This window comes from Plectropomus leopardus, chromosome 18 (genome assembly GCF_008729295.1).
Source record: "Plectropomus leopardus isolate mb chromosome 18, YSFRI_Pleo_2.0, whole genome shotgun sequence".
In the NCBI taxonomy this organism is placed as follows: domain Eukaryota; kingdom Metazoa; phylum Chordata; class Actinopteri; order Perciformes; family Serranidae; genus Plectropomus; species Plectropomus leopardus.
The window spans coordinates 18,204,673-18,217,066 of record NC_056480.1 but is presented as its reverse complement, the minus strand read 5'-3'; the positions used below and the strand labels follow the sequence as shown (position 1 = coordinate 18,217,066).

Here is a 12,394-nt window from a genome sequence, read left to right as displayed (position 1 = left end):
AGCCAGCAGTGAGAAGGAGGAGGAGTTGTGCCAGAAAAACGGTCACATGGATGAGACAATTAAGCTCCTGACGCAGGACAACAACAACCTCCAGGAGCTTGCCAAAAAAACTGATAAGGAGAAGGCAAAGATGAAGAAGGAGGAAGAAAAAAGGCTGAAGAAGGAGAGGAAGGAGAGAGAGAGAGAGAGAGAAAAAACAGAGAAAGGAAGATGAGAAAATACAAAAGGAGGAGAATTGAAGAGACAGAAGAAAGAAACAGCGGAGAGGGAGAAGAGAGAGGAAGGAGACGAAAGAAAGAGAAAAGAAAGAGAAGCAGGAGAGGAAGGCGAAGGAGAGGAGAGGGGAGTAACATCCTTTCTCTTCTCGAGGGTTTTTTCCGGGTGATCCGGTTCCCTCAAAAAAACAAAACACAAACAAGGGTAATCTCCGGGTGATCCGGTTCCCTCAAAAAAACAAAACACAAACAAGGGTAATCTCCGGGTGATCCGGTTACCTGAAACTGAAAATAAAAAATCCCCCCCCCCCCCCCCCCCATCAACCAATAATCCCCCACCCCAACCCCCACCCCCCCCCCCCCCTAAATAAAAAATAAATAAAAAATAAATATTATCTGACAATTTCTCATTTTAAATCAGCACCATTACCATGACATTCTGACTTTGGTGGAAAAACCTTAGTGTTGCCATTCAACTTAGACCATGTGTACCTTGGATGTGTGTTTTAGGTGACTTTTAACTTTTGACATTTATTTACAGGACACACTAGCAAGTACATTTCATCCAATGTTTTCATGAGATATTACATGGGGCACATGTTATGACATTCTAATGTCAGCACGACTGCATATGAAAATTAAAAGTAGTTACATTATGGATTGGTTAGGGTTGGAGTAAGAGTGTCAGAGTAAATCAGAGGAAGAGTACGGTGGGCTATTCCTTCGCCATCCAAGGGATTTACGAACTCCTCCTCCTGGTTCCCTCATCTTGAGGTCAATGGGATTTTTGAATGGGTTTTTGGTTAGACGCCTGAAATAAGGTCTGTGGTTCACACAAGCTTAAGAGAGTTTCAAGTATTGTTCTATGACATAAAATATGTCAGTAAATAACCCACATGTGAACTTTGAAGCTTTTCTGCACCCCAAAAAAGGTGGTTGCTAAATAGTGGTTAAAAGAGACAACAGTATGTCATCACATCAAACGCGGTTTGACAGCCTTCTTTTGGTGGCGATGTTAAGTCATGCAACTGTGGTGTAGTTCATCTATAGCCTGCTGTTAGCTTTTTACTTTTTTTACTGGTGAATGCATTTAGGCTTCAAAATTATTTTAGGCTTTGTTCATCTGTGGAGATTATCTTTCTGAACAAAACAAGTAAGTACCATAAATGTTTGTTTGCCACAAATCTTATTTTCTGCAATAATCCAGTGGAAAAATTCCATTGTTCTCAAGGGAACCAGGGCGATACTAACTGGAGTGTCAGCCTACAGAAAAATGTCATCCCTGGTGCATAATAATGGATATTAGCAACTGTGATGTCACCCACTGATTTTTTTGGACTGTTATTTTAAAGCCTAAAGTTCAGCATTTCAGTGGTTGCTGTGTTGCATTTTTTTTAATCAAAGGTGGCCAAAATTAAATAAGAAGGCGGGACTGTGGTGGAGCAACTGATGGATCTGACTCTCAGACTGCAGCAATGCCCCATAGACAACCTGTCACTCAAACAGCCCTGCACTACAGTGCTGGCTTCCACACTGCAGCTGGTTGAACAGGGACTGCATGTGTCTGTGTGTGAGGCTTCTGTGTTTAGTGTGTGTGTGTGTGTGTGTGTGTGTGTGTGTGTGTGTGTGTGTGTGTGTAAATTAGTTTTTGTTGTTTGTTTTTATCGCAGCACAGTGGGAAACTTAGAAATGTCATTACAGGGGGAGTTGTCCAGTTAATGAGTTTGGATGACTCTGAATCACCTGCTGGGTTTGGACATACTGTATACACACCTGCTCCAGCCACCCAGGTACACACATATCAACCACAATGGACATACACACCACGGCAGTGCCAACATGACAAGACATGAATTAACCAGTAGCCCCTAAAAAGGCAGTAGACTCACTTCATATAAGATTATTGGAGTGCTTTTTCTTCACATACTGAGCTGTAGGGTTTCTTATAATGGCAGCTGGTAAGACATATAAAAGGTCTAGAAATTAAAATCTTTTCCAACTACAGTATTTTTCACTAAGGTTTAAAAGCCAAAGATAAAACAGAGAAAGTGGAAGGGAATCAGAGGGGACAATTGAAACATCCTCTATTTAAATTTGCTTGGCTCCAGACCTTTGAATTTGCCTGCTCCACCGTGTTGACCAATTTGTCCAGCATCGTGACATGAAACAGTAGTTTTTCCATTGAAAAACACATTAATTTAACAAGTGCTGCATGGCAATTGTCAACCCTTGTCAAGCTGTGCCTGCATCACCCAACATCATAGTTGTTTTTTTACTTTGCTTAACCAAAAGTCTGACATTAGATAAAGGCAGATACATTGGTCTAGAGGTTGGTCAGGGAAAATTATATATCCTTTCCACCACGGAAATTGGTTAGGGCGCTGACACACCAAGCAGTCAGCCGTATGTCAATGTTGTGCCATCAGTGAGTGTCTGTCAGCCTCGTTTTTGCTGTGTGTCCCACACCTTTTCAATTATAGTTAGCGGTTTGTTGGTAGATCCAGCATGTAAATTCAGCGTTGAAAATGGCAGAGCTTGTTCGTGAGAGAAATCACTCTGATGGGACGAGAAACGGAAGTGATTAAAGCAAACGTCAAAAGTCAAGAGAGTGTGAGATCAAAATATACTTGTTATATTAGATAAACGGTTCATTATCGTTTGTGTTATTATCCACTGCACCTTAAAAATCCTTTGTTCTTTCAAAATTGGGTTGTGTTGTTGATGTGCTAACTGGCTAACTAGCATCTTGAATCCATCCAGTCAATCTTCCAAGTATCCCTTTTGACAAATACAGACTACTGCCACCTGCTGGTATGGAGTTATTTTTCTCCCATACGGGTGCAGAATATATGTACTAGTTGGCTATAATTTTAGCTGTGTTCAATTGCAACTTTCTGGCAGAGACACAGGTAAACTGAGGCATTGCAACAGTTGGCTTTCATTCCCACCAGTTCTTTGATGTTGGTTTGGTGTGTTTGGGCCTTTAGAGTGGAGACAGTGTCAGACAGAATATGGAAACAGATAGTAAGAAGTTGACATTTTTGTCAGATATAAAGCAACTTTTTAACAGGGAGCTAAGGAATTTATAGGCAATGTGATTTTAAGAAACAAAGATAACACTGGCAAGAGATTACTGCTACAAATCACGTAAGTGTGTATCTTATGCTTATAATAATTCCCCCCAAAACAGCTTATATGATTCCATCATATTGATGTGTAAAGATACTATATGTAGCATCTAAATGGTGTAATGGTGTGATTTTTGTATATATTTTAAGTGTGGAGGCATTATCTGTGCAGCACTGAGTCCAATACAAATTTCCCCTACAGAGACAATAAAGTATATCATATCCTATCGTGTCGTATCGTATCGTATCGTATCGTATAAATCAAAATGCCTCATTCGGAGTTCTGACGATACACTGGTCTTGTCTGATGCATTCTCATAACTAAGTAACAAAAAAAGAAGATATAAACCTTAATCTTGTCCTTGACAAGAAACAATATAAAGAAGAAAAAAAATCAGTAAATACATCCTAACAGAAAATCAATCCAAATATTCTGCATTGTGTTCTGTGTTTGTGCACTATGATCATAAACTTAGATGTACAATGGAGCTGTCCATGGTCCTGAATATGACCCTTTATTCTGACCTTGGCTGATGGCTCTCTGATGGAAGACAAAATATGAGGACATCATGTGACGTCAGTCTGGAGCCTGCCCATATCTGCCTCTGTGTGTGTGTGCGTGCGTATGTGTGCTAATACATGGCTGGGTCTGGTCTCTTTTTGAGTTTCATGTGTGCATCTGTCAGCATGCCTATGCAGCCATGCACGGACCTGCCATGGTTCACCACCCAGCTCTCCATCTCAGGAACAAGATGCCGCACCGTGAATCACCAAAGAGGGCCATTACTCACGACGCCTTTCTAAATATCTTCATAAATATTACATGGACTCACTTAAACGGGAGAGTCTGAAAAGTCGCGGCTTGGTGCCTCACCGACGCAGATTCCATTAAGCCTTGTGCTGCAGCAGAAACCTGGCGGGACAATTAATCTTTCAGGATCTGAGGCAGGGCAACAACAATTGCAAGAGTGAGAGAGAGAGAAACAGAAACGGTATGAATTAATGGAAGAAGGTAAGAGAGGGGAAACAGAGAGAGAGACACCTGGATGGATTTATGAATTATGCAGAATCCCTTACATCCTTTCTCCAGATTACATATGCATAGAAATTAAATATCTCAACAACAATCAAAAGGTAAAATGTCAAAACACGTCAAAACTAGGATAGCATTAAACTGAAACATATAATCTGTTGGCTTGAAAGAGCACTAACACAACTGTCATCCCAGACTGTTGAGTGGCTTCTCGGTTATTTATTTGAAAAATGTGAAGATGCTACTTCTTTGTGTATTGGTGTCATTTTTTGTGAAATTTATGGGACCGGAAAAGAGAAACCCAGAGCATGAAAGCATGTGAAAGGATTACAAGTCTGAGAGGGATAGATGTTCTTTAGAGCCACACAGAGGGGAAATAAAGAGCGAGCCTGAAAGGAAGAGCATGAAGAGTGAGAAAAATTAAGCTGAAGAAAGAGAGAGATGGAGCTTGAAGAAGAGGGCAGGGAAGAAAGGCAACTTCAACAGCTACTGGCAAATCCAGAACCCCCCTGTGTTTCATCCTCGTGAGAAAACAAGAAGAGAGTGTCTGGCCTCTGCCAGAGCCACACTGGCATTTCACACAGACAGGGAGAGCAAATGAGGCACTGAGACATCAACACCGTCACCATTAATCTGCTGTCTCTTTCCTCTGCTTTTCTCCACAAAGGGGGATGGGGAGAAGCAAAAGGGAAAATGTAAAAAAAAAAAAAAAAAAAAAAAAAAAAAGCTAAAATTAGCTTTATTTTCTGCACAAGGGGTTGGGTCTTTTTATAGACACCATTTTTGATACAACCACAAATTATTATGGAGAATTATAGAGTGCTTGTGTTCTTTAATAAAGTTTTGGATATCAGCCAGAAGCTTCGTGTCATAGTTTTGCTGCGCGATTAAAAGGGCAATATACAATATTTAGAGGAAATCAGGGTCTGATTCAGGTTGTCTGCACACAGATCTTAACACGGAGGTGGCTGAGCCAGTGGCTAGCAGCTAACAACGCTAGCTCCATAAACATCACTAACAACATCAACACATTTGAATGCTAACATCATCATGCTAAACACTACCCTAACAATGATGGTGCTAACATGCTGACATCATGTTCACCCTCTTAGTTTATCGTGTTGACATGCTGACGTTTGCTGATAACCACTAAACACAACACAGCTGAGGCTGATGGGAAAGTCATTAGCTTTAGCCAAAAACTAAAGTACGGGGAAAATTAACACTTTGACTTAATGGTGGTTCTGTATGAAAAGTCAGAGGATCACCAAAGCTGTTACAATTCATCCCAGTGATGACATAAAGGTCAATTCTACAGCAATTCATTCAATAGGCCTTTTTCTCCCTGCAGAAGACATTTGACATGTCACAGGAAAAACACAGGTGTCAATAATAAAATCAATGGTGGATGACTTCCTTTAAGCTGAGAATGTGGCTCGCTTTCACACTCAGACACATGAACAGAATGGACCAGTCATTAATGTTATTGTTAACACCTGCGCTTTTCCTCATATGGCTATTAAACTTCTGCTGTTAAAAACGGCCTATGGCTGTCAAGATTTTCACTGAAATGCACAAATGTATCCTCATAAGGAAAAGGGGATCACCAGAATCACTGGCTTACATCGTGCAGGCACAATGATATCTGTACTTGGCATGAAAATTGAAAATTTTATGTCAGGGTTATTATGAAAATAAATTGCAATTCTGGACATTCTTTGATAATACCTAAAATATGCTTAAAATGACATTAAAACACAGTGGAATCACTTTAGCCCATATTTTGTTAAGATACAAATAATTTGGGATACAGGGATATTAAACTTGGTTGTTTGGGGGCCACTTATGCAAAATAACACAAGGCCGGGGGCCAGTTGCAGTTCCCATACATGTTTCTGGGATTTTAGGACATTTCTAGGATTTTGGTATGTTTCTAGGATTTTCAGTTATTTCTCTGATATTTCAGTCTGAATTAACGTGGTGCACCAACCGACAGGCTAAAAATGATTTCAGGGTGTTTTATATGTAGAGCAAAAAAAAAAAGACCTGAAATGTCATTGCTACACTTCAAGTTATTGGTGAAATAATGCGCCACAGTTTCTAATATCATTCTGACTCAAATACCACACTTTCAGAACTGATAAAACGATACAGAGACACAGACACACCCTCCAACATCCTCGTTAGTGTCAGGTATTTCATTGTTTCGCTGTTGAAAGGTCAACCGGATGATGACAGTCGGCGTAGAAGCTGAGACTCATTTTTCACCCTGCTTTCCTCTGGGAAAACGCACACTCATGCCCCTATGTTTTACACACACACACACACACACACACACACACACACACACACACACACACACACACACACACACACACACACACACACTTTTTCTAATGACCAGCAGTAACTCGCAAAGCATTTACAACACCTGCCCGGCCCATGTTGCATCCCTCCTACTCATACATTCATTAGTGCATGTTAATATACACAGGGCTAATGGGGTGTGTTTGTAAATGCACTTAGCTCTCTTCAAGTGATGATGCATTGTAGCTTATGATTACTGTGGGACTTACTGGCTTCCTCCCATAAGGGCGAGACACATATAATGCACTGTGAGTGCAAGTGTGTGCAAATATTTACTGGAAACTGTGACAAAGATGGATGGGAGCATTAGGATTGGGGACGCAGTAAATATGAATATATCAAAGATGTCATCTTTCCTCTCCTGTCCCCAATGATTTTCTGCAACAGATTTATTTTATCTTATTCCCTTTGCTTATAATTTTTTTGGATGCTCATAGATGACCTATTTGTGTATATGCACTCTTAGAAATAAAGGTTCTAGGAGTTACATTAAGATCTAAAACCATGGTTGGTGGGAGAGAGCTCTATGGGTAATGTAGTAAATTACATTTTTTTATGGGTTCTATATGAAGTCCTTTAAATATAAAAGGGTTGATGATGGAACACTCAGGGCAGGATTCTCAACAGAACCCCCTGGGGCGAGTTCTAGACAGCCTTTGGAATATAAAAGGGTTCTCCAACCCCTTGGGTGGGTTCTTGTTAGCACCCTTAGACAATGGAAAGCTTCTGGATAGAACACAGAGAGAGGGTTCTGGGTGAAATCATATCACCATAAAAGGGTTCTCTGTAGAACCTCTCATAGGAGGTTCTGGGTGGAATCTTTTACAGATCTTTCACGTTCAGTCCCACAGGCTATCGGCCTCAGTAAAGAGGACAATATAGAGCCTCTGGGGATAAAAAGGCCCAGAACTCTGAGCTGAGGTCACTGCTAGGATTCAACTTCAGCATTCAGTCTTGTAGAGAAATTTCATAAAATAACACAATTCCCATCTTCATAATAATAATAAGCAGTTGTATTTGCTAATGGAAAAAGTTTGGAAAGTGTTATCATGGAAATGAGGAAGATTACGCCATGTTGGGGCAAAACTTTGTAGGTCGGGTTGCATATTCTCGAGCATATCTTTTGAGTAAGTTATGTGAAATCCTGCGCTCGTCCCCGCTCTATTCATTTAAACAAGCAAGTCTCTCAAAAACAAAGTCTTATTCATAATGATGGCCTGGCATTCATCCTGGGGATTTAGCTCTATTGCATAAGCCTTCAACTCCATGCTTAGAAAAGCCGCGGAGAGATAAAGATGTTTCCTCATTTTGGGGACAAGTCTGGCTCTTTAATCTGCATTTTGATATGAATGAGGTCAGAGCGATATTTCTATGAGGGACTAAAGGTAAGCAATTTCGGTCGGCTAAGAGAGAAGATCAAAAGGGCACGTGCATTTGGATTGAAACTAATGAGACACTCTGAATAAAAATAAAGCCCGAGACACAGCTCAGAAAATAAACATCACAAGTAGATGCACAGAAACACACATTATTAGGAAGAATGAGCCACCAGATCGCTGAAAGAAATAAAAGCTGTATGTGTGTTTACATGTCACGCAGCACCGCAGGAGACATTACCCATTCCCTTGAACTGGCCTAAAACCCTCTACTCTCTGTCTCCCAGTGGTGGACAAAGTACACAACTCTATTACTTGAGTCAAAGTATAGATACTCCTGTTTAAGTATTACGCCAATACAAGTGAAAAGTATTGGAGTACTTGCTTTAAACATACTTAAGAATCCAAAGTACTTTTTTTGGTCTGAAATATTGTTGTAAAATTTCGCAATACATGTATAAAACCTAATGTCTCCAAAACAAACTACTGAATGCACTGAATGGCAGAACCTGTAGAAAGCTTGCTGTATATGTTGAAATGCCCTCAGAAACACAAATTGACAAAATGACCTCTATTGTCCTTTTTTTAAAATTTAACTGCAGTTCTTGTTAAAAAATAAAAATAACATAATACTTAAATAAACAAGCTATGTTAACGTCCCAGTTTTTTAACTTCAACAGCAACTCAGCTAGATAGAAAAATCTTATTAAAAATGTTATGAATTTACAACCAAACAAAACCTTCAAACAATGTTTAATTTTGGGGTAACATCCACCCAATTTTGAGTCCAAAAGTGAGCATCTGTCCCCAGTGCAAACAATTTGTGGATTTATGGACTCTTTCATTTTAGAAGAAAAAAAAATCTGCTATATTCAAAGCAAATTAAACGAGTAACAAATATACTCAAAAACATTACTTAAGTACTTAAGTAAATATACTTCATAACTGTCCACCACTGCCGTCTCTCCAGGTCAAGGCATGCCTGTCTGTTAACTACATTTGTGTAATAAAATCGTGCAGACAGCATCTTTGTGGTTGAAACATCTAAATTAATTTGCCTCTGCCGACTGTGTGCTCTAAATGTGATGTGTAAGGTGGAGACGTTTTCATTAGAGCAAAGTCTGGCAGAGATAAGAGCATATTTAAAGAAGGACAGGAAAATTACAATATGCTTAGAAATGTTAAAAAAAAACTACTCCTGCACTGTCTCATCTTGTATTGAAACCTAGCCCAGCACTTTTATCTGCATTGTTAAGGGCAGATGAGAGAATTTGGATGACATTTCTTTGAGCACTTTTAAAGTCACAGATACAGGAGTGGACACTGTTCTTTCATGGACTTAAGTTTAATGTCCCTCGCTGCAATTTGCACACCAGAGTGAAGAACCCTGCAATGCAGCCGAGTCTAAATCCTCTATGAAAAAAAAAAAAAAATGAGAAAAAAAAATGAAAAGGGCACATCAGTTTAAAACTGAGCTAAGAATGCCGTCTCCCCCCCTACAGGGAGCAGCAGGGGTCAGTCTGGAGCGGAACTGAGACCAACTCGCCCATTTAAACAAGTAAAGACAAATGAAAAGGGCACATCAATTTGGAGTGGACGTGGGCACAGCATCTCTTTCGCTGCACTGTGTGCCTCCCAGAGGCGGTATATTAGGCTGAAAGGGGCTTACTGGGGGCGAGGTGCATCACTAAATAATGAACTCCTGGCGGCACAATTACTGAGCATAATGGCTGCTTTCATCCTAACAGGGAGGTAATGTGTGCATTTGTGATTATGCGTGTGTGTAGGTTTGGATTTTTGTGCACATAGTGTATGCATCGCTGTGAGTAAAGCAGTCCCTGAGCTATTTCTTCTTCTGTTTGTGTGCTTGTTCTGAAGATACTGTGATCAAAAAAAAGTAGTAGTGAGATGAAAAAGAAATAATTAGCAATAGTATGTGGTAGGGCAGCAACTAACAGTTATTTTCAGTGTCAAATATTCTGTCTATCTATTTTCTTGATTAAGAGATCAGTTGTTTGGTTGATAAAATGTCAGAAAATGGTCCAGAATATATGACAGTGATTCCGAAAGCCCATGATGATGCCCGCAAAAGTCGACCCAAATATTGAGTTTAATGTCACAGATGAATAAAGACACAAGACAATATTCACATTTAATAATGTGAAATCAGAGAATTGGACTACCAGCAATGCTTTTTTATGCCTCTTCAGAATCAGTCAAGTTGCAGTTACAGTTTATGTCTATGCCTCTCCAGGCACACACAAAGTCATGACAGCTGACCCTGTCTCAAATGGATGTTGTTGCAAAGAAACTACAAATTCTAAAATGCGGATGCTTCACACACATCTTTCCCCCAACAGCACAGAAGATCTACACAATCAGCACAGTTCTTGGACACCCAAAAATAGTGTCTCAAACTCAATATCTGACCAAATGTCTCCCCTTCTGTTCCTAAGTTATGACGTTGAATAATGGACAGAAGAGTGTTTTTGCAGAACATTATGATGTCATAATGTGGTTGACCTTTGACCCTTTGGATATAAAATGTCATCACTTCAACATTTTATCCTGTTAGACATTTCTGGTAAAAATTGTTAGAATTAGCACATAAATTCTTGAGTTATGGCCAAAAACATGTTTTGTGAGTCACAGTGACCTTTTACCACCATAATCTTATCAGTTCGTTATGGAGTCCAAGTGGATGTTTGTGCCAAATTCGAAGAAAGTCCCTTAAGGCATTCTTGAGATATGGAGTTCACAAGAATGGATGGATAGCTGGAAAACATAATGCCTTTCTCCACTGCTATCACCGGGCAGAGGCATGAAAATGACTTAAGCCAATCAATTGATTTTTGGCTATGAATTTAATAGTTGACAACTGATCAATTGATCGTTGCAGCTTTAGTACAGGAAGAGTGGAAAGTGTGTGTGTGTGTGTGTGGTTGATAGACTTACGAAGCTCGCCCACTTTCAGAATCTCACAGAGCATCTTAGTCAGCTCGATGCTGCTGCGGCCGAAAGGACACTCGTGCTTGTCTTCTCGACTGCTGTTCTCCAGAACAATCTAGAAACACAGACAGTCAAATAAGTCCAAACAGAAATATCGGGACAGTGTCCCCTCAGGGGTAAAACATGGTAAAATATGATGACATGACTTACAAAGGCGCTAGAAAATGCCAACCATGCTAACACTTAAACTGAGGAAAATGGCTTCAAAGTTATCTTTCTACCGTCCAAGCCAAATGTTTTACAGATACGAAAGTGGTATTGCCCACTTAATTTATTAATTTTTATGCCTAAAAACCATGATGGGTAGTTTGACCTATGACCCCAAGAATGCACTAAAATTGTTGTACCTGCACTCCACCTTTCAGTATGAGGAAAACTGTTTTCATTATCAAGAAATGTTTCTCGTCATAACAATATATGTGATTGCATTATAAAGTGAAATGTTTCACTTAATAACAATAAACTATATCAGATTATAACAGGATAAATAGTATACTCTTTTTTTATAATAAAAGTTTCTTGTTATAACATGAAAATATTTTGTTGGAACAAAAAAAACTCACTGATCTCTGTTACCAATTATTTTTTATGTGGCATCATCTTCATTCTTACGTTCTTCGTTCGCTGTAATGCACATACTGCAATCTTCCTTAACCTGATAGAATCCCAAATTTGCAGAAGCCCAAGGCAGAGTGCAATAACTAAATTTACTACAGTTTGCCTTGGGCTTGGTAACATTTTTTTCATTTTATTCTATAGAACAGAACAAAGAGAACAGATATCCAAAGTTTTCATTTTAGTCACAACTCAATTTTGACCAAAATTGTAGTTATTGCAGTTACTATTTGTATGTTTTGGTGTATTTACTCTCTGAATAAAATAACAGACATTAGGTTTGTCTTTTGGCTCAGCTGATTCTTGTAGAACACCCGACTATTCACTGAATTTAAATAATATTTAAAATAGCATGTGGATCTGGATTAAGTTACAGATTAAAGCCTCTATGTGAAGAATCTTTATGCGATATTGCATCATGCTGCTTTCATCCCATTATTTCCCACTGTCACTGAGTGCTAGAGGCATCTATTGGTGTCTCCCACAGTACCTGTTTTGACACCACAACTAGGAGCTGCCAGGCAGAAATGCTCAAAGGTAGCTGTTTTAAAGACATCCATCATTTTATATTAAAATAACAAATTTAGAATATTTCGAGGCCTTGGCAGAGATATACACTTTCAGAGCGCTTTGCAGTTAAGTATATGTAAA

General features: G+C 39.3%; 1 protein-coding gene across 3 annotated transcripts in view; it reads right to left on the bottom strand.

Moving 5' to 3' along the window:
* elmo1 (engulfment and cell motility 1 (ced-12 homolog, C. elegans)) overlaps nt 1–12,394 on the bottom strand; it is a 147,953-nt gene that overhangs the window by 60,857 nt on the left and 74,702 nt on the right. For all 3 annotated transcript variants that reach the window (XM_042505984.1, XM_042505983.1, XM_042505985.1), the window contains exon 15: nt 11,075–11,183. In XM_042505984.1, the coding sequence (XP_042361918.1) occupies nt 11,075–11,183 (109 nt within the window). The remainder of the gene's footprint in view (nt 1–11,074; nt 11,184–12,394) is intronic.